We start from the raw sequence: 22,407 nt of genomic DNA, 5'->3' as shown, positions 1-22,407 counted from the left end.
TGCAAAACTCAAGATAGCATTTAATACATTGTACTAGAATGACAAAATCAAAATAATATCAGAACTTATAACATTGACTACATTGATCTGAAGAAGGTACTTTAATTATTTATGTCCAGTTTAAGTCCGATACTGTCATGTTTCAATTTTAATTTTTCTAATGATGATTTTTCTCAGCTGACAAAAAAAACAAAAAACAAAAAAATATATATTGATTTGCTTTACTTGTAATCTAAATATTTGGTACACAAACTTGAATAAAACACAAACCTCTCAATGTTTCACCTAATATAGAAACATTACATGTGTTGGGTAATCTTTCACTTGTTGAAAATTTCCCATTAAAGCGTATTCTTTCTGCAAATTCATCCTGTTAAGGTAGACAAACTATTTATTACTGTCAATCAAAATTGAAGATTGTAACTCCGACAAAGCAGTTGACAGCGCAGATTTGTAAAACCTGATAGCACCTTCCACACCCAATAACTCTATTGACATTCACAAGTCAGAGTTATTTAAGACTACAGACTATCATTTTTCTTTTAATCTTTCTAATGAAAAAATGTATATAGGTAACTTAAAAATATAAGACTTTCCAAAATGTCATGTATACATACACACTAATTTGCTCTTAGATCTACCCAGTCTTAGATTTCTTTACTGAGATACGTCTTCCAATTAAGTAAACTTTCATAAATGCATATCATGACATCATAAATCAGACAAAAAGAAATAATTGCTTGGGATGATCAACAACACTATGACAAGTCATCCCATTTCTAACTAGCACCTTACTTGCGTTTAGCATACAGCTATTCAATATTTAAAGGCTGTTGCTAGAATTTTAACTTTCTTGTTCAATATTAATTGACACAGTACATGAGTACTTGGATTTAAAACTGCAACATACCTTTAGAAGGAAAATCAATGACTTAGTTCAAAAAGTAAAGAAAACAATTGATTTTAAACATGGATTTTATTCATGTTATCTATTTTTTGTATTTTCACTATGTTCAAGGTCTATTGACATACCTTCAGCTTTTGCTCTAAGTAATCTCTCACTTCTGCCATGTGACTGTTATATATGGTTATGTTTTTGATGACAAGTTCTGAAGCCTACAAAATTAAAGTACCCAATAAAATTGAGCTGGAGCTAAAGATGCATTGTATTAGCATATCTTCTTTAATTTTGACTCTCACATGTTGAGTGTAATATATATAGACAAAAAATAGATTATCTCCCCTTAACTGTGTCTAACAATATTTCCTTTCCATAATAACACCAATTTTTTTTAATATTATCCTAATAGAATTGTAAATCTATGAACAAATCATAAAAAGTTTAAATTGCATGTACATATACTAAGCTCCTGAGGGGAGCTTAATGGTAGAGAAGTCAAAAAATGGTAAAATGAAAATCAAGGATCTGATATACATTATACTTTGGGGCCCAAAACTCTGCAGGTTGGCAGAGAAGGAATTTGTGGCACATGAATTTCTTCCACCTTTTCTGTGTATGGACCCAAAAAAAGTGAAAGACTGCCGTGAATTTTTTTCATCAACAAACTTCCGCAACATCATGATGTCACAATAGAGTACATGTATTTGAAGTAAGACCAAACAGCTCAAAGACTAGAATTTGAGGTATGAACTTATGTTTTTATGGGAGCATTTCAAGTTGCATCAGTTTCGTATTTGATATGTTGACAGATACTGACCCTCCTATACAATGTACCTCTCAATAGAGCAAACCTCAGTTATTTCTTCTTTGATCAAATCAAGTCCCAATCATCAAGACTTTAGTCCTCGTATTGTGATCTATTTTTGAATAAATTACTTGCTACAAATGAAAAGTAGTATTTTAAAAAAGCTGTCTCTCTCTATAGACTTCACCTACAAGTAGTTAAAAGCACAGTAACAAAAAAAATGTTATACCTTTCCTAATCCAGCAATCATGGGTGTATTCTCTGTTCTGAAACACAACAATTAAGTCAGTAGCAAAAAATAATACAAAAATGAAGATCACACAGTTAAATAAAAAGTCAGATATACATGTAGGTGGTTAGACCTCTATGGTTTTGAAATTATAAAACTAACATTTTAATAAAGTATGACTTAGGATGACTAAGAAAAAAGGCATCACAAACTGATGAAATTGGAACAAATGGAATAAAATCTAAATGACATGATAGCATATTATACCCTGGTCTGTAATTTCTTTCCTGACCTCCACCATACAGCATAGGGTACAATGGAATTTCTTTACTACCCAGATCTCTTACATATATGGCACCTATTCTGGGCCCATAATACTGTATAAAGAGAATATCAAAGTTAAGAGTCTTTAAGTCTAGTCATTCATAGCAGTCACATGAAGTTTTATTTTTTTAGCGACAAAATTACAGAACACTTATCTGATCAATAATCAAGTCAAGTCCAAAATAAATGTGGCAAAATAGATATTACACCACTGGAGTAGGTGGTACCACAATGGTTCTGACTTGGTACAGGCATTTCAAACAAAATGGAGGGTTAAATCTAGGTTTTACAGTGCCCTAAACCTCCCACTTCCATTGCAGCATGAATATACCAGTGGTGATTAAATAGCATTTGCATGCTATTGCTTCATAATCGATAAATCAGCGGTCACATCAACACAAAAAAAAAAAAAAAAAAAAAAACAATTTATAAAATACAGTCATTACTCATTATTTTATTTTCAGCCAAGGACTGATATCTAAAAAAAGATTTTGTAAGAGACCTTTTTACATGCATTTCCTCAAACCCCTGATTCAGGAGTCTGTTACGCAGATATTTATGGCATTCAAGAAAATCAGAGTAGTTAGTACTTGCTACAGTGTAGCATATAAACACCATATGCAGTAGATGAAGGTATATTGCTGCACATGAAGGAAAATTTATTATATTAAAATTAAAGTTGTCTCTTTTATCATAAATCTGTAAGTGCTGATATGACCACTGTTGTCAAATTTGTGATGTAGGTCCAAAAATGATGCAGATCAAAGTAGAGTACAACTTATAAAAAACTTGACACTTTCGTTTTATAAAACCTTTATTAGCCACACTTCTTCTGCCAATAATGTAATACACACAGAAATGATTTTATTTAAACCAATCAAAAAGTGGCAATTGCTGAAATCTGAAATAAATATACAGTAAAAATAAGACAAAATAATGTTCAGACTTGTGTCACAGTCACATATTTGTCAGTGTCTTAAATATATATCTAAATATTAAGTAAATTAAAAAACTACAGAGCATGTTACAAATTTTCATGTGTAGGGTCCTAATGATAGCACATACAAAAATATCAAGTTCAACATGCTAAAATTTTTTTTTCATAATAGGAGATGCACATCTTCAACCTGCATATTATCCCTGCACAAAGTTTGAATAATATTGCTCAAATACTATTTGAGTTACAGATTACACAAGATGAGTACCAATTAATGTGATGGACACACCAATAAATGGTTGAATGAAGGACCAACAGAGATGAGCTGATGTTACTGTTTATTACAGAAGTAATGAACAAAATGGTAAAATCTGGATTTAAAAAAGTGGAAAAAATATGGCTTTGTTCAATTTCTGTTCACAACAGTATGATATCCAATAACCATACCAAATTGGTGGGTAATGTATTTCAAATTTTAAGCAAATGTATGAAAAAATGATCACTATAGTACCCATGCAACAAATTGATTTTTAGTAGCAGTCTTTGTACGAATCATGCAAATTCTGTAGAATTTGATACACCTAAAAAAAGGCTACATATTTTTATTTTTGTGATTAAGTTGCTTTATAGGTCTATATGATGAAATGTATAATTATTCATTCCAATCTGTCTGCTCTTAGGAGATAATCCACATGGAAAATTCAATAGTTTCTAAACTTTCTATTGTATTTTAGTGTCATTTATAGAGTTATCTCCCTTGATCGTAGTCTACAGTACCTTCTATATAATTTTTATCTCCTATGAACATGGGTTATATGAAAAGATACATGTTACTTTCAGTTGACTATGACATTTCAAACAAAATAAAATAAAAATATGTACGCTTTACATGAATTATATTTTGCATGATTCTTATGTGGAGTGCTACTTAACACTGTGTTATTTTCAAAACCATAACAATCAATATGTTCTTTTGACTGAATCCATAAAACTAACAACCATCAAAATAAAAATACAATACCTTATGCCCAACAATAGTGAGATAATCAACTCCTAGATCTTCTACATCAACTTCTATCTTGCCTATTGCCTGGGCAGCATCTGTATGTAATAGGATTTTGGGCAAAGTCTTCCGGTCAAGGTTTATTTGCCTGACTTTCTCTGTCACTAGCTTGACTGGCTGTACGATAAAAATGAATTAATAATGAAGAAAAAAAATTACAGAATAAATGGATACAGCCCAAACAGGATTCCAGTGCACTAGAAGAAAGATAGACTGACGAATGGGTGGATGGACAGACTAATCATAACAAGTACTCTGAGATTACTGCATGGCAATACAAAGTCCCTTACTAAAAGAAATACATGTTGAAGAGAACAGAATGCAAACTTCATGCATAATTTGTTAACAAGTGCGAAAAACTGAGTCTGCAATAATTTTCTAAGTCCAAGAGCCACAACTCAGCAAAAGTTCAGCAGACCAGAACAAAATTTGAGCTTGATCTGCAGCTTGTAAATATAAAAAAATGTACCAAATATTACACATATATCTGCAAACACAACGAACAGGTGCAGAAAATTGAGTTTTAGCATTAATTTTCCAAGAGCCATAACTCAGCAAAAAATCAAAGGACCGCAACAAAAAACGATGAACTAAATATCAATTGTATATCTGCAAGCATAACGAAAAAAATGTGTGGAAAAGAAGGATAGACAGAGTGCAAACCTAAAGTCTCCTTTGGTGAAAGTCGCTGGTAGACTTAAAAGTTAAAGAACCCTAAGAAAGAATGAGGGATGTGACAATATATGTATGAAATTTGGAGAAAAAACATAAGTTAGTAAAACAAAAACCCTTTTCCATCTTAGAATATTTTTATACTCCATGATAGCTCACCTGTAAAACTCCTGTTTCATTGTTGGCTATCATGAGGGAGATCATACATGTGGAGGGTCTAATTGCTGACAACACATCCTCTACATCAACATGTCCTGTCTTACTGGAGGCAGGAACAAATGTCACACCTGAAAAGCAAAACAACAAGATAAGACAGAAAAATAACTACTAAAATGTCTCCATGAGTTGGATTTAAAGAGAAGTGGTAAATTCCTTCTTCATAGATGGATTTGGATTTTTTGGAAACAACAAATTTTTGACTGCATTAACTAACCTGAAACAAAAAGTTTATTCTATGAAATTTCAAAGAAAAAAAGTTGGAAATGAGAGGAATTTGTTTCTTTAGACTTTTATCAATGTTAATTTAATGTTTTACAAGCATTTTTCCTCATTTAATTTTAATGTAGAAGTATCTCATTTAATCTAATAACTTTGAGACAGATTTGATAAGAACATCTATGTCCATGCAAATTTGATTTTTCACATATACCTCATAATCAATATACTTCGTAAACAAAACTTAAACAAGAAACTTCTGCATGAAAAAGAAATATTAAATACATCTTTACATCTTACTTGCTTTTCCTTCCTCTGCTAAATTCTCCAGCACTAGTTTGACAGCATCATGTTCCATATTTGATGTAATAAAATGTGGAAGTTTATCAGGGTTATCTCCACCTCCTTGGTAGCCATTTGTACACCTGTGACAAGTATGGAAGTATCTTACAGCTGTTTGTAGTACCATGTTGTTACCCTACAATAATAAAATCCTAGTGATCTGACCTTGTATTTAATTATATTATTGTTTGACCTGTTGTGTATATAATACCGAAAGCGGTTAATTTTTGTAGGTTCCAAATTTCGCAGCTTGCTGTAACAAAAGGGTATTATATTTCTACAGTCTTTATTTTTCACTTCTTCAAATTTTATAGAATGAAAATTATATGTAAAATTTGGCCAACTTTTATTTTCGTGATTACCACTACCCTTCGTAATTAGCAAAAATTAGAATCTTGTGAACAACACCCATTATACGGTGTGTATGTGCAAAGGCTCAGTACCAATTCCTTATTTTACTAACATTGAGTATTAATCTTATAGAGCATCTGATGTCACCCCTAGGTTTATGTGGGATTTCATATTGCAAGTGCTATAATTTTTTGTGTGCCATCTTTTTTTCTTATCTTCTGTTTTTATATATAAGTATATTTTATTCCGTTGTCTGCATTGTGTATGTGCATTGTGGATCATCTCTGTTTCCTATTTTCACAGATTGGTCAAGTAATGTGTTTTATAGTTCATTTGATTGGTTTATGGTAAAAATTTAAACATATACAGCAATATATGCCTTCAAACCTGATTGGGAAAATCTGTTAAAATGGCTGGAAAACACCAAATTTTGTACAGTTTTTCACTTTTTTAACAATGGCCACACTCTCGTCCTTCTTATATTTTGTGTATAATTGTCAGTTACAACTTGTGTAAAAACATCTTGAGTCAACAGATGTGTGGCCACATCCGTTCCACACAAAAACCATCTCAAAAATTACAGAAAACTTAAAAAGTAAAAGGTTTTTTGTAAAAGTCACATAAATGCATACTATCATTTCTGGAATAACGTCATGAATATTGTCAAAAACATCTGATATTCAGTGTTCGCGACCATTTTACTATACTACTTCTACCTAGAAATCAGCTTTAATCAAATTTTCAAAAATGCCCAAATTATGAGGCCAAAAGGGGTCCTTACCGAACTTTCTCCTTTGTTAGTCAGAAACATTTGTTTTTTTAAAGTGCTTTCAAAACATGAAAAACATGTTGCAAATTTTTCTGTGTATTGATTCTGATGTCTCCAAATTGCTGCTGTTTTGATGCTTCAGTATTTTTGCAGTTATTTTGAAAATTTAATTTTCTATCAGTCTGACCACATAACAACACTTTTCTACATCAAGCAGTAAAATCTTTAAACAAGAAAAGATATGTTCTATAATAAGATATCAGTACCTCAGTTCCACCTGATAAAAAAATGATATCTGAAAAAAAAAGAAACATTTATTATCATTCCAGTGGTCAAATAAATGTAAAAAAAACCCAAAAAAACAAAAAACATATATTTCAACTTGTTGGGAATAACATTTAATGGTAAATTTATTATTCAAAGTTTTAAATAAAGCAAATGACAAAGTTTCGGGATTTGCTCTATGAATAGGGGTATTAAATTTTTGTATTCATTTTTCAAGTTTTTTATATAGTCTGCATTTCAATAACTGTGAAATATCTAGACTTAAATTTGGGAATCTTTAATTTTCAAGATTTCACAAACCTCACAAATATTTCTCGCTATATGATAATATGTAGAAGTGCTTTAAATAACCTTAATTCATTAACCTAAATTAACTGAAGATGTTTCAACTTTTCACACTATAACCAAATGCAAGAAAAAAAATAAAACAAGTACAAACACTTTGTATGAATACATTCATTTAGATCTTTTTTGTTTAATCTCAAAAGTATCCTCTGAAAGTTGATTGTAAAAGTATACCTGATGGCTTAGCCCCTATCATTTCAGCAACATTATTTCTCGATTCATCAATTACCAGCTTTGCTTTCTGACCTGAAATAAAGCAAGTTATTTAATTTTTTAGATCTGAGTATTGCTCTTCTTTAAAAGTGCTGCTTGGGCATTAAACCACAATAATCAATCAATCAATCAATCAATCTTCTTTAAAAGTCCTTTAAAAACATAAAAGGAAGAAAAAAATTAAATAATTTATGAATTTACATGTGCATAGAAAACAATTTAAAATTACTGATATACTGTGACAAAACCTATTATCAGATCACCAACAATTTTATTGGTACTTTCCTGCCCTAGCAAATTCTGGAGTGATGAGGGTGCATGATATACACTTTAAAACCATTTAAAGCATTTTTAAGAAAATCTAACTTACTATAACATTGTGCTACCCACCTGCTTCATAAGAACTGCTAGGATTGCCCCATGCTTCTGTCAAACTATTATTAATTGCTTGAATTACTTCAGTATCTAAAGGGGTTGTAGCATTGTAATCTAAGTAAATCCTATAAAATACAAAATTATAAGAGGCTGCAAAGAGAATAAATCTTCTGGAATGAATAATGAAAGCACCTGGGCTCATATGCTTCCAATGAACTACATGTAATAAGAATAAAAATTACTATGAGAAATAGTTGTAAACATACAACTTATGATGTATACTAAAAACAGATTATTCCGTTAAGTTTTCTTGTTTAATTTTCATTATTTTTCAAAATTACTAAATGCATGAGTTAAAAGAGCAAAATTGGTCAATTTCGCCAGAAAAGTAAGGGAAAAAGGCAATAACTCCAACAAGGCTCAATCAATATATTCCAGACCTATTAAAACAAAAAATTTGTACTTCTACAAATTTTTCCTGGTTACCATGGTTACATGTAGTTTCTTAAGTCACTCCTAATAAAAGTTTATCATATGACACTGAACTTTCTATGAAAACATCAACTGACTGTTGAGAAAAAAATAGTCTATTGTGTTTTGGAAAACTTTAATTTTGTTAACGTTATTGAATTTGGTAACTGCTAAAAAACTTGGTAACTTTAGGGTTAAAGAATAGGTTATTTCAGTTCTGGTCATTTTTTTAATAAAATGTGATATTCTCTAACAAATTTCAATGGATATATCAGGTGATTTTCTAAAATTCTATCTGCTGAAACAAAAATCTAAAATGACAAGGATTTAAACATAAGCAACCATGAAAATCCTATAAAAATCCATACACACAAATGTAAACATGCAATACAGTGTTTCATTATATTTGATCCTCATGCTTCTCACCAAAGAAAGTTGACAAAATTCAAGGCAATCAAGATTTTAGCTGATAGCTGATCTGATCAGAAAGAAAGAATATCGTTTGGCTAGATCCTTCAATCTCAGTTTCTGCTATATAGATGACATATTATCTTTAAACAATCCTAATTTTGGGGATTTGATACATTGCATCTACCCAAAAGAACTTGAGATAAAGGATACTACAGACACTGTGAAGTCAGCATCATATCTTGATCTACACTTAGAAATCGATGGTAAAGGAAAACTATTGACCATACTTTACGACAAACAAGATGACTTTTCATTCAGAATTGTTAACTTTCCTTTCATCTGTGGCAACATCCCTTCGGCTCCTGCGTATGGAGTGTTCATATCACAACTCATACATTATGCCAGAGCTTGTTGTATCACGCTAGAACTCTAATAAATAGGCTTCTGGAACAGGGTTATGTTGCTACAAGATTGAAGTCATCACTACAGAAGTTTTATGGTCGTCATCATGAACTCATGGATCGTTATGGTGTATCCATCAGCACCATGAAAACTGATGTATTCAACGGGTCACAGTTTTCCTTTCCTCGTTTGTCTACCCCAGACTTGACTTTTTATGAGCAACTAGGCGGGTGTTTCTAGAAAAGCAGAGGATGCTTACCCACCAGTGCACCTGGTCCATGCTCCCAGTTTTAGTTTATAGTGGAGTCTGAGTTGCTCATTTACTTTTATTACTTTGTATGTATGATTTTAGTTACTTTATGTTCTTTGTTGTGTATGTCTGTTTTCCATGTCTGGTCTTTGTCCCTGGATTACATTCTTTTAATAACCGCTATAACCTTGGTTCCCTTGATTATTCTTTTAATAGGTATAGCCTATAGGCCTCCAGGGGATGTGAATTACAATTAAATAACAATGTAACATATATGCAAATCAAATATGATGAACAAATAAATTGAATATAGACAGAAATACCGATTGTGATCAGTTAAAACTGAAAAAAAACGAAATTTTCATTACCGCTTTTCGTCTGCCATTTCTGTCCGAGTTATTCCGAACACAGGAATAACCAAGAACAAGCTTGCATTTCGGAATCGTCTGAATCAAGAAAAATCGGTCCTTAGTTTAAGCGTAGTAAGTGCAAAAAAGAGAGAAAGTAATTTGTTTCTTTCTCTGTATTTTAGATTTTAAAGCTAATTGTTCAATAATATAGAAAAAAATATATACACGTATTTCTTTTTTTTCAAAGATATACGCTTATTTATATGAGCATAAGGGACATGGAGGATTTACAGGCAACTACCAGCATCTGAACATCAAGTTTAACTACTTTTTACATAAGTCATGGAAAGTGACATTATATTAATGTTGTGGGAATATGTTCTTTTTAGTGTTTTCTTTCTCATACATTTAGTTAAAGGGATATTACTGACGTTTAAAGCGTTTGTTTTTGTGTTTATTCCAAACACCCCCAAAAGTATTGCAGACGACATAATTTTAATAACTGGTGGAGGGAGAGGAATAGGTCGTGAGATGGCTTTAAAATTTGCTAAACATCGTCCAAGTCATGTAAGTCGGTAATTTTGGAACTTTCCATACCCTTCTTTGGCAAAAAAAATATATCACTGTGTGCTAGAGCTTTTTTGCTAAAGTTGTTGTTCTAGTCTAGTCTATACCATTGCAAAGGTGCTTGAAATCTTATCAATACATGCTGTATGAGGCTCCACAGGTCCACTATCATTACCCCTGTCCTCTAATCTACTGAGCAGAGAAGTTTACTATTTAGCAATGCTGATAAAGGCTAGCTGTAACCTGGTCAATTTCACAACATGCCCTTCCTTTTGGAATAAATGACATGTTCATCATCTGAAACTGCTGACCATTGGCAATACGTAAGTTGACTACCAGTGTTGGATCCCGAAATTTGAAGAGGGGCACAGACTGGCCTAAGAGAGACTTTCTCCAGTGATTTTCAATTTTTTCTATAAAATCACTTAATCAGCCAAACTTTTCAATCCCTTCGGATCTGTATATGACTACCCCACTCAAAACTCTTCTGGTTAGACTCTTAATTAGAGGTGTCGAACTTATATACAAGTCCATGTCTCATACTAGTTTGGTAACTGTAGCATTACTTTTTTTTGTTTGGCTTGCAAATTTTGATATACCACAGGGTTCGACACTAACGATAGTCCTGTGCCCACTTGATTTTAAGGAGGACCATCTGAAAATCTGTATTAAATAGACCTTTGGGCTACCTGAAATTGTGTTAGTAGTTACTGAATAAGTTGGGGAAAAAGCTTTAATTTCAGGGAAAAAATTATGTCTCTTTGAAAACATCGGCATATGATTAGTTTCGTACTTTATTCTGGCAGTTCTAAGCACTTTTTGCTACTCTGAACTCATCCCTAATTGAATTACATTCCGGCCATTTTTTTCGATCATTCTTGGGTTTTGAACTTCCATTTATCGTACTTTTAAGGTCGACACATGCTTGTGGCGACTAAACACCTCTTGCTTCTCATCTGCATCATTCAAACTTTTTTTTATTCAACAAAAATAATGATATAAAGTCACAATCTTTTATCAACACTGATTGTAAACAAAGATTTTTGGGGTTAAACCCCCACCATCTAAAAAATAAAATGTTTATATGTGTGCAGAGAAATTAGAAAATAAGGATGAGGAACAGGATGAGGATGATGAGCTGTATTACAGCAACAGAGATATAACTTCTCTTCAGATAAAGTCGGAACCTTAATCTTATGCAATGATAAAAAATGAATTGAGATTCATTCAACTTTTTCCTATTTTTTTCATTATCCTGGAGAAAATATCTATTCCAAAAAGCTCATTGTATAGCCTCTCAAAGTGCTCAAATGGCAGGATTTTGCATCTAATTTTTTTTTTTAAATCGTGGGGGGCAAACCCCCTTAGTTCGTTCGGGCAGCTTTGCTGCCCTCAGGACTACCATGCAGCAAACAGGACTACAACATTTAAAACTAACTAGTCCTGTGGATTATTAAGGTAAAATAGTTAGTGTCAAACCCTGTATACAATGTTGTCAAAGAATTGATGGTTGCACTAATTACTCTTTGGAAAAATAAAAAAAATAAACCAGAAAATTAAATGTTTACCTTTTTTGGTTGATTTTGGCTCTAGAACTAATGAATAAAAATTTGGTAAAAGTTTACAGTGTGGTCTTCAAAACCTCTACAGTAAGGTTGCTCCCAGTGCCATTGATGTAAAAAGTTTTCTAGTTGTAGCTGCCAGAATTGAAGTCGGGACTTGTGCTCACCTATTTCTTGTCTTTTTTTAAATTTGTTTCACATTAGCCTTGAACTGAACCTTAACCAGAAGCGACTCCCAGTGTAAGTTGGATTTTGTACAAAAATATCAAGAATTGGAGAAAGTGGAGTTGTCAATCAGTGCAACACTTCATCATCAAATCCAGATGTAGATGCTCAACCACTTGTAGTATAGATGAAATGTTCCATATAACAGCAGCTCTGTCCAGTCATACACTATTTTCTGTTGTAGATTATAACCCTGAAATATTTTCACTTTCAGCATTTCATTGATTACAAAACAGGATATATATTCAGTAAGAAAACAATTTCATATGTCATGCTTGTAGCAGTTCTGCACTACAAAGAGTGATAAAATAATAGTTGCCATATATTTTTAGATAATTATCCTTGGAAGGAATGAAACTCCTTTGAAAGAAACAAAGAAAGATATTGAAAGTTTGAATCTCCAATGTACCTACTTTGTATGTGATGTTTGCAAAAGAGAACTTGTTTATGAAGTGGTAATATTTTACTTTGTTTTATTGTTTTCATCAGTGAAGTAGATGGCCAAAAAAAAAAGATCAAGTAACATGCAGTCTGTCGATGCCTATTAAGTGTCAGTTCCTGTAAGAATCAGGCAATAGGTGAAACATGGTATGAAAAAAACCATCATTTTGGTAGTGTAATTTGACTATTAGCATCATCAGAATCAAGGGAAACAGACAAGATTTTCGATATCATGCTGGCCCATTGAGTTACAATTTCATTGAAATGCATTGAAAATGAACATTTCAAGGCAGATAAAGCTGTCAAACACCTCATTTTTCTAAGATTCTATTGAAAAATTTCAGAGCAAAGGCAGTGATGCAGAGATCAAATAATGATCTTTTCATATAGATAAAGTATCCTCGAGTGATATCACATTGCCAGATTGGTGGGTTTTTGACATGCATGTTTCTGATTTTTCCCTTTTTGCCTGATTCTTACAAATACTTATGCTTAACAATGCCTATCAAATATTTATGGTATTGTATTTTATAAAAATGATTTCTATGATTGGTCTATAGATGATTGCTTAAAATATGGTTAACATGAACCAAACAAATGTTGAAAATGGTGCAAAGGGAATTCCATTTGCATGAAACACTGCCAGAAACTGTTTGAGGAGAAGAGATGAAAAACAAGTTACAAATTACATTGTTAATGAATTAAAAATGCTAACAAAATACACAGAACACTAAGAACTGTACTATACACACTTTCTCCTTTTAAAAAGCTTAAACCCACCAGGACCTTACACTAGATCTGCCATTGACATGCCAACAGTTTTACCAGTAAATGTTCTGTTTCAGGCTGAACAAGTGAAACAATCAATAGGAGATGTTACAATTCTAGTCAACAATGCTGGTATCTTTAAAGGAGGATTATTTACTGATGAGAATGAAAAAGATATACAGAATACATTTGCTGTCAATGCATTATCCCACATATGGGTTTGTTTGACTGAAAGATATACATGTATATGGGTTTTTGAGATTTGATACACAAGATTATTAATTTCGGTGCTATTCTGATTCTCTGTAAGAATCAGGAAGTGGGAGAAATATGGTGAAAAAAAAAGTATCCACGAAATCTTATTCAAATTGTAATATGAAATGCACAACATTCATTTCTTTTTTAATTGTCAGAATAAATTCAAGGTATAAATATGAAATGCATTGCTATTTCATCATCAAAGGGAGATACATGTAACTCACCTTTCCCCTATTATTCTGTTGTAACTTTGAATTGGTTTTTCTGCATTTCTGACACTTTTAAGACAAACGAACTGTCAATGATCATAATCTAAGTGCCTACATTATCAAATTGGTTTGTTTTTTTCTGAGCACTTAAAATGTTTGAATAAGGGTTAAATATTCTCAAAGCATATGTTTTACTGAACAAAGTGTTAATTTGAATATGGAATTTATTTGCATTTTAAAGAGTAATCAAGGGAACCAAGGTTATAATAGTAATCAAAAGAATGTAATCCAGGGACAAAGATCAGACATGGAAAACAGACATACACAACAAAGAATATGAAGTAACTAAAATCATACATACAAAGTAACAAAAGCAAATGAGCAACTCGGACTCCACTAAAAACTGGGAGCATGGACCAGGTGCACTGGTAGGGTAAGCATCCTCTGCTTTTCTAGACACTCCCACCAAGTTGCTCATAAAAAGTCAAGTCCAGGGTAGACGAAAGAGGAAAGGAAAACTATGACACACTGAACAATTCAGTTTTCATGGCACAGATGGAATTACACCATAACGATCCATGAGTTCATGATGATGACTGTAAAACTTTTGTAGTGATGACTTCAATCTTGTAGCAACATAACCCTTCTCCAGAAGCCTATTTGTTAGAATTCTAGCACAGTACAAAAAGTCTGTGTAGTCTCGGCATAACGTATGAGTTGTGATATGAACACTCCATACGCAGGTGCTGAAGAGATGTTGCCACAGATGAAAGGAAAGTTGACAATTTTGAATGAAAAGTCATCACGTTTGTCGTAAAGTTTGGTCAATAGTTTTCCTTTACCATCAATTTCTAAGCGTAGGTCAAGATATGAGGCTGACCTCACAGTGTCTGTAGAATCCTTTATCTCAAGTTCTTTGGGGTAGATTTGATGTATCAAATCCCCAAAATTAGGATTGTTTAAAGATAATATGCATCTATATTGCAGAAACTTAGATTAAAGGATCTAGCTAAACAGTAAACATTTTTTTTCAACTAATCCAAACTAAAAGGAGGTTAGCCTTGCATTCTAAATTTTCACAGAGTTACTTAAATTTAGTCTGATTTTTGTATTTCAAGTACATTTTCTGTATTTCTAAAATTAAAAGAGTAATTTAGGCATTTTTTTTTCAGGACTAACAAACAGTTTTCAGGAATTCTGTATAAAATTACATACCTAATTTTAACAATATTTATTTACTCCTATTTTGCAGACATACAAAGCATTCCTCCCTGGTATGATAAACCAAGAAAGAGGACACATTGTGACAATCAGTTCTATGCTGGGAATGATGTCTCTGAAAGGTGCTACAAGTTACTGCAGTTCAAAGTTTGCCACCACTGGAATGTCAGAGGCTTTATTTCTAGAACTACAGGAGTATCCAAACATACATCTGACATCAATCCACTCTTACCAGGTGGCCAATGATATGTTTAAAGGCTTAGAATTAAGGTTTGAAAATATTAGTTGTGTAATACATTACACTGTAAATTCCTTAATTTTTTATGCTCTTATTTCTTTGAAATTGTAATCAAGGGAACCAAGAACCTAGCGGAAATCAAAAGAATGCAATCCAGGGACAAAGACCAGACACGGAAAACAGACAATAACAACAAAGAACATAAAGCAACTAAAATAATACATACAGAGTAACAAAAGCCAGTGGGCAACTTTGCCTCCACTAAAAACTGAAGGTAGAATTTGATCACCATGATACATCATGATTTACTTGTTTTGGCATACATGTTTGTGGAACTGGAGTGTAAATTAACCATGCACTTTGTAATTACCATTTTTGTTTAAGATTATATAGAAATTGCCTAATTCTTACAAGGACTTGTACTTGAGGATTATTTGTTCTTATCATAATAGGTTTCCTTGGTTGATTCCACCTTTACCCGAGGACTATGTTGCTGACTGTACAATCAATGCTGTACTGGCCAACAAGAAAATTGTGATGATGCCTAGAATAATGTACTTACTTGTGCCATGTCTCAGGTAAATAGTCATTGGACCATGTTCTAACTTCTCCCATGTCTCAGGTAAATATGTCCAGGACCATGTACTAACTTCTGCCTTGTCTCAGGTAAATATGTTCAGGACCATGTACTAACTTCTGCCTTGTCTCAGGTAAATATGCTTAGGAGCATTTACTAACGTCTGCCATGTCTCAGGTAAATATGTCTAGGGCCGTATACTAACTTCTGCCTTATCTCAAATAAATATGTCCATGACCATGTACTAACTTCTGCCTTGTCTCAGGTAAATATGCCTTAGGAGCATGTACTTACTTCTGCCTTATCTCAGATAAATATGTCCAGGACCATGTACTAACTTCTGCCTTGTCTCAGGTAAATTTGCTTAGGGGCATGTACTAACTTCTGCCATGTCTCAGGTAAATATGTCCAGGACCATGTACAAACTTCTGCTTTGTCTCAGATAAATATGTCCAGGACCATGTACTAACGTCTGCCATCTCTCAGGTGAATATGCCCAGAATCATGTACTAACTTCTGCCTTGTCTCAGATAAATTTGTCCAGGACCATGTACTAACTTCTGCCATATCTCAGGTAAATATGCCCAGGACTATGTACTAACTTCTGCTTTGTCTCTGATAAATATGTCCAGAACCATGTACAAACTTATGCCATAGGTAAATATACTAACCTGTCAGGTAAATATCATTTATACATATTATAGCTGGATCTTAGGATCTATATGCTTGAAAATTTTAGTTGTACTAACTTGTGCCATATATCAAGTAAATTTGTCCATTATCATGTTCTAACTTTTGCCTTACTACATGTAAATATGCCCACCTCATGCCATACCACAGGTAACTATTCTCAGAGCTAAGTTCAAGTGAAAAAGCTTATAATGATGTGTTACTTTAGCTTGTGCCATGTCTCAAGTAAATATGACAGGTGTATATAGTATGTAGTAGGGATATAAATATGACAGGTGTATATAGTGTATAGTAGGGATATAAATACACAAAACAAGGATTTTTTACTTCTTTTAACAACACTGAACCAACACCATCCTTGTTTCTGTTTCTGGTTAAGAGAGCTTCATAGGTGAATATTTATCACTAGTAAATGCTTGGCTGTTAATTTCATACCTGCCAACCTTTGGAAGGGCAAATGAGGGAGATCTCCAGCTTTCTAGAATGAAAAAAGCTGGTCATAACGTGTGCACAACACTTTTCTCTGGGACTTTTTAACTACAGAAAAATTCAAAAGTAATTTGAATGCATACTGTGACATATATTGGATACAGATAACTTAAACTGATTGTGTAATTATTTAAAGCTTTGATTGTAATCTGATATAGCTGCTTTAACTGCTTTCGTCATCGATGGAGAAGTTCTATATTGTCTGGTTACAGGCTAGTAGTGCACATGGAGTGTCATTTTTCAAGTCAAATCTGAATTCAGTATGTATTTTTTTTTAATCTAAGAATCATGCAAAATGTGATACATGGTTGGAAAGGCTACATATTATTATTTTTGAATTTGTTTTTAAAATGCTTAAGTAAACAGAAAATTACATGTTGCTCTTCATAGAACCCTTGGCCTTGTTCATAAGAGATAAAATTGTATAGAATTTTGTATAGAATGGGAATGAATAGTTATACATTTCATCATATAGACCTATAATAATACTTTAATAACAAAAATAAAAATGTGTAGGTTTTTTTTGGGTGTATCACATTTTACAGAGTTTGCATGATTCTTACAAAGACTTCCTTAAGACTTCTTTATTTCACTGGCTATGCTGTTGTCATCAGGACAAGGTAAAGAAAAATTTCTGATATATTTCTAAAATTTTGATCACTGTCTTACTGGAGGTCATATAATTGGGCTTACCCTTTAATGAGAGGCGAACTCCCTAATAAAGGCTTGGTGACAATGTTTTGATGTATAATAAAAAAGGCTCAGTATAAAAATATAATAAGATAATTTTCTATTGCAGTTTATTCCCATCAAAAGCCATGGTTCCACTGTTTAAGTTCATGGGTGTCAATTCAGCACTGGACAGTCTTGTTATCAAAAACCCTCAGAAGATGGAGTAAGACAGGTGATGCTACAAGTTTAATGATTGGTGCTTCCTTTTAATATGGACATATTGTCCTCGCAAAATGATTTTTTAATGTCACTTAAATTTTTATACAATGTACTTGTTTTTTTCTGACTTTTTCTTTGTTGATATGATTTTAGGCTTTGCCTATGAGAGATGAAGCTATTTGTTCTCAAATAACATTTTCTTTTATTGATAATGCACTGTTATGCTGTTATATGACTGATGTAATGACCAGTTTGAAAATGCGAAGAAAATGCATGAAGTGCATCTGCATTAAAAGTTCAAACAATCACATCCTGACTGCTTAGTGTGGCTTCTTTTAATATTTTCGGTATCAGTTTTTGTGGGTTGAGGAAAATAGACATTACGGTGGGTACTTGAACTCAATAAAATTTTAAATATCAACGATTTCTGTGCATATCCAGTAAAATTATTTTTTAAATCAAAGCCTTTCAGCTGGAAATTAAAAATGAAACATTTTGTAAGCATTCTTTTTTTTTATTGGATGCAAGTTTTCCAACACTAACAATGGAAAAGGAGGTAATTTTATTAACCCATTGAAGTTACTTTTTTTAACACATCCCTAGGAAAGTTATCACTCCCATTTTTATTTCCTGGATTATAAGCAAAAGTTTTCAAAAGTCAAAGTTCTTTTGAATGATAAATTCAGGCACCATTGCTAAGTCTAAGTTGTACATAGATGGTAAAACCATATTTTTTACCGAAAGCCACTTTTACAACATAGTTAGTGGAGAGATGGAAACAGCCAAGAATACCAAACATCACTGGCATTACATAACTAATGTAGACCCAAGTCACTTATAAATAATTGATTTGTTGTTTAATCAGACCATTAAGGGTGGCCGGATGTTAATTGCTTGATATGGCTTCTTGCTTAATGAAATGTGTAGAATTTTGAGATTTGAAGTTTTTCTAACCGAGTTGACTTTCATCCTTGGAGATGATTGTTTGTTGAATTCATAATACTGCCTACGAAAACCATGAAAATAGATACCCCATGAATTATGATGAAATCACAGTATGAAAGAAAGATTTTGAGACATTCATGTTTTAAAGAGGATCTACTTATGTAGGACATTGGTGACGTTACGTCCCTAATAAATTTGTTTGTAAACCATGGAAAAAATCTAATGTCTCGATCATATAAATTCAAATTCAGACTTGGCTGCCCCTTCCAGTAGATTTCATAGCCCTACTCAACCAATGTCCTTTCGTCTATCTGACAGTTTGTCCTTCAAAATTATCACCACAAAAATGTCAGCTCCCACTGAACAGATTGATTTCAATTTTGTGTTCGGCTTTATACAGATGGGGCATACATTGCAAGCATTCTTGGTTGCTGTTCAATATCAATTTCCTGTTTTAAATATGGGACTTACCCCATTTTTACTGTATCTAAATGAGAGACGGAACTGGATGGATTGATTTCAAATTAGGTGTGTGGATTTTACAGATGGGCCGTACAACGTACAGTGTAAGTGATTTTGGTGCTGTCTGATATCAACTTCCTGTATGAGCAGGGGTATACCTATCACAACAAGATGCGCAACCATGTTTTTACCTACCATATTATGCTTATAATTGTTTAATCAGCATTACAACTCAGAAATTGACTTAATTTCTTTTTAAACTACTAGATTAGAATTCTTTGTTGAAACTCAATTTTTGCAGAGAAAGTGATTATTCAAATTTAAACAGTAAAAAACTTGCCCTGTGTGCTATAACTTAAAGAGTAAAAAAAACTTGCCCTGTGTGCTGTAACTTAAACAGTAAAAAACTTGCCCTGCATGCTATAACTTAAAGAGTAAAAAAAACTTGCCCTGCATGCTATAACTTAAACAGTAAAAAACTTGCCCTGCATTCTGTAACTTAAACAGTAAAAAAAACTTGCCCTGCATGCTATAACTTAAACAGTAAAAAACATTTGCCCTGCATGCTGTAACTTAAACAGTAAAAAAACTTGCCCTGCATACTATAACTTAAACAGTAAAAAACTTGCCCTGCATGCTGTAACTTAAACAGTGAAAAACTTGCCCTGCATGCTGTAACTTAAACATTGAAAAACTTGCCCTGCATGCTGTAACTTAAACAGTAAAAAAAAACTTGCCCTGCATGCTGTAACTTAAACAGATGAATTAAAATATGTTTTTTATTTCTACCCGAGACATAAAGAAGGTGTGTATTGATTTTCATAATTTTTTGCCATAATCTTTTTCACTTCTGGAACTTTTTTAGAGCAAATATTGAATTTTCCAGGAAATTCTGGTTTACTGTGAATTTGTCAATCTCTTCTTTTAAGGTCGGGATTTTAAGGATGCAAGATTTGTCATTTTATGTACTTAGAGTCATTCTTTAAGTGATTTGAAATAATACTATCATTAATTGTTTTCTTTAATGTTTTCAGATAAATGCATTGGTTGAGTGATCTACAACTTTTTATTATGTAGCAGTCCTTATAAAAATCAGACAAGAGGTGATTCATGTATGTCAAAAACCCCACTGAATTCAGCTTTATTTCTTGTTCAGAAACACTGACAGGCAACACTTTGTCATTCAGTGATAAAAATTATGTAGATTGTAAATGAAATTCGTACTTTGTAAGAGTTATGATTCTTGATATTGTTGATTTATGTGGGAGATGGATGTATGGTTTTCTACAAAATACATATTTGTATACAGAAATGTCTATAGTTATGTAATAATTACGTTATATGTATAAGACCAAATCACATTGTTTATTTGGTGGTTTTTCTGGACCATGAATCAACTCTTTATAGGCAGTGTCTGAATTTTTATATGAATTAGTACTTATAATTTTTTTTAATTAATTTTGTGATGGATATTGCTGTCTCATTATTTTATTTTGTTGTTTCAATTTTGTTTTGTATAACAAATGTTAGTTGCATACAATACATTTCATGGTGCTTTTTTTGTTGCTATTAGTGCTTAGCTATTATAGAACCAAGTGTGTCGGAGTTTTTGTTTTCAATACATTTTTTTCCTTTTTAATATTGTAAGTTCAGAAAAACCAGTAAAGATGTATGTGAAACCTGGCCAAAAAAAGTGGTTGTTGATTTCCCCTGACATGCAAATTTTTTTAAGACCCTGAAGGTAGGAAAGTCATTTTATTTTTATTTTATTTCATTTTTTGATAATTTTTTTTGTCTTTTTCCTTATTTAACATTGATGAAAATGTCATTTTGTTTGTAATAGAGTGCCTAGAGAGGACTTAGGAGGTCGATTTTTCATTTTATTTGTTTGAAAATGGTAGAAAAAAATTCAATTATCAAGCCCCTAAAAACTGACCCAGCCGAGTTAGTGGGAAACCAACAATAACTTTTGTCTATAGCTGAACAATTGAATACAGAAAACTTATTTAAATAAGATTTCTTATGAAATCTTCTCTGTCAGTGGTTCGTCCAGAAATTCCTAAAAAAAAAAGGGAGGCACTCAAGTGATTTCAAGTTTTTTTTTTCAAGCATTAGAGGATGTTGACCCACCCCAGCCCCACCATACCCCATTTTAATCTGTCTATGCTATGTTTTACTAATACTATTGAATTCATCCTGCCGTATCTAATACACTGTAGGACCTGAAAATTCAGGGGCAGATTCAGGGCAATATTAGAATTAAATATTGAGCAAAGCCAGGCAAATCAGTTTTGGAAGGCAGAATTTATGAAGAATCAGAATTTCATGCAAAATCATCCCCCCCCCCTTATAGGGGGCAGATGACTGGCATGCCTGTCCTTTTGATCTGTGTCTGAAATTATACTTGATTTGACAGGTTGTTAAAGTATAGAGGTTGAAAAACAAAATAAAATTACTGGTATCGGTAAGACCAACAAAATAGTGTTGGTTTATACAAGAAAAGTTACATCATATGTATTAAAACATATGACAACATATGTTTAGGACCAGGATGACAATTTATGTTTTTTGTGCATACAAACATATATACAACATATATTTTGAAAAACCATACAAAAATCATAATATTTTTACATTGTCCTGTAAAGGACAGGTTTCACAGCAAAGAGTTTTACAAATAACCTTTATACACATGTACATGTATATGCTGTTTATCTTAGTTAAGTTTACACATGTATTTTACTATTTTGTGGCTAGTCTAGTTCTAGTCTCTACAATTTATGTAGGCACGCTTATTATAAAGTATTTGTATTGATTTATCTTTATATTTTTTTTTCGTTGCTTAGATACTTTATTCAAATGTCTTTAACTTCATACATGTATGTAAAAGCTTTAATACATGTATGTAGTATATCTAATAAAGTTTGTTACAGG

General features: G+C 32.4%; 2 protein-coding genes across 5 annotated transcripts in view; one reads left to right on the top strand and one right to left on the bottom strand.

Moving 5' to 3' along the window:
- LOC148602008 (selenocysteine lyase-like) overlaps positions 1-12,418 on the bottom strand; it is an 18,099-nt gene extending 5,681 nt beyond the window's left edge. For 2 of the 3 annotated variants that reach the window (XM_088555926.1, XM_088555928.1), the window contains exons 1-11: positions 9,949-10,022; positions 8,062-8,171; positions 7,633-7,704; positions 7,095-7,123; positions 5,667-5,844; positions 5,091-5,218; positions 4,218-4,376; positions 2,203-2,312; positions 1,936-1,972; positions 1,033-1,116; positions 271-370 (exon numbers count right to left, since the gene is read on the bottom strand). In XM_088555926.1, the coding sequence (XP_088412052.1) occupies positions 271-370; positions 1,033-1,116; positions 1,936-1,972; positions 2,203-2,312; positions 4,218-4,376; positions 5,091-5,218; positions 5,667-5,844; positions 7,095-7,123; positions 7,633-7,704; positions 8,062-8,171; positions 9,949-9,965 (1,024 nt within the window). In that variant the 5' untranslated portion in view covers positions 9,966-10,022. Of the gene's footprint in view, positions 1-270; positions 371-1,032; positions 1,117-1,935; positions 1,973-2,202; positions 2,313-4,217; positions 4,377-5,090; positions 5,219-5,666; positions 5,845-7,094; positions 7,124-7,632; positions 7,705-8,061; positions 8,172-9,948; positions 10,023-12,065 lie in introns of those variants that run through there. The other variant, XM_088555927.1, reaches the window with a different exon arrangement.
- Positions 10,181-22,407, top strand: LOC148602007 (short-chain dehydrogenase/reductase 3-like). 2 transcript variants are annotated; one of them, XM_088555930.1, is made up of 7 exons: positions 10,181-10,497; positions 12,617-12,739; positions 13,571-13,711; positions 15,213-15,451; positions 15,872-15,997; positions 17,975-18,079; positions 20,508-22,407. In XM_088555930.1, the coding sequence occupies exons 1-6, from the start codon at positions 10,273-10,275 to the stop codon at positions 18,072-18,074; spliced, it is 954 nt and encodes a 317-aa protein (XP_088412056.1). In that variant the 5' UTR covers positions 10,181-10,272; the 3' UTR covers positions 18,075-18,079; positions 20,508-22,407. The 2 variants fall into 2 exon arrangements, with proteins under 2 accessions (XP_088412056.1, XP_088412055.1); XM_088555929.1 differs by having other exon boundaries at positions 17,975-22,407.

The sequence above is a fragment of the Perna viridis genome, chromosome 12, assembly GCF_037379345.1.
Source record: "Perna viridis isolate PV_CMFRI_1.1 ecotype Kerala chromosome 12, ASM3737934v1, whole genome shotgun sequence".
In the NCBI taxonomy this organism is placed as follows: Eukaryota; Metazoa; Mollusca; class Bivalvia; order Mytilida; family Mytilidae; genus Perna; species Perna viridis.
The sequence above is the reverse complement of the archived record's forward strand: the minus strand, read 5'-3'. Positions and strand labels throughout refer to the sequence as shown.

What these genes read in the sequence shown, in the direction of transcription:
- LOC148602007 (XM_088555930.1), top strand. Translation starts at nt 10,273, where the DNA reads ATGGAAAGTGACATTATATTAATGTTGTGGGAATATGTTCTTTTTAGT. An exon ending in GAGAACTTGTTTATGAAGTG is followed by an intron (nt 12,740 to 13,570) that starts GTAATATTTTAC and finishes GTTCTGTTTCAG; the next exon opens with GCTGAACAAGTGAAACAATC. An exon ending in TTTAAAGGCTTAGAATTAAG is followed by an intron (nt 15,452 to 15,871) that starts GTTTGAAAATAT and finishes TTATCATAATAG; the next exon opens with GTTTCCTTGGTTGATTCCAC.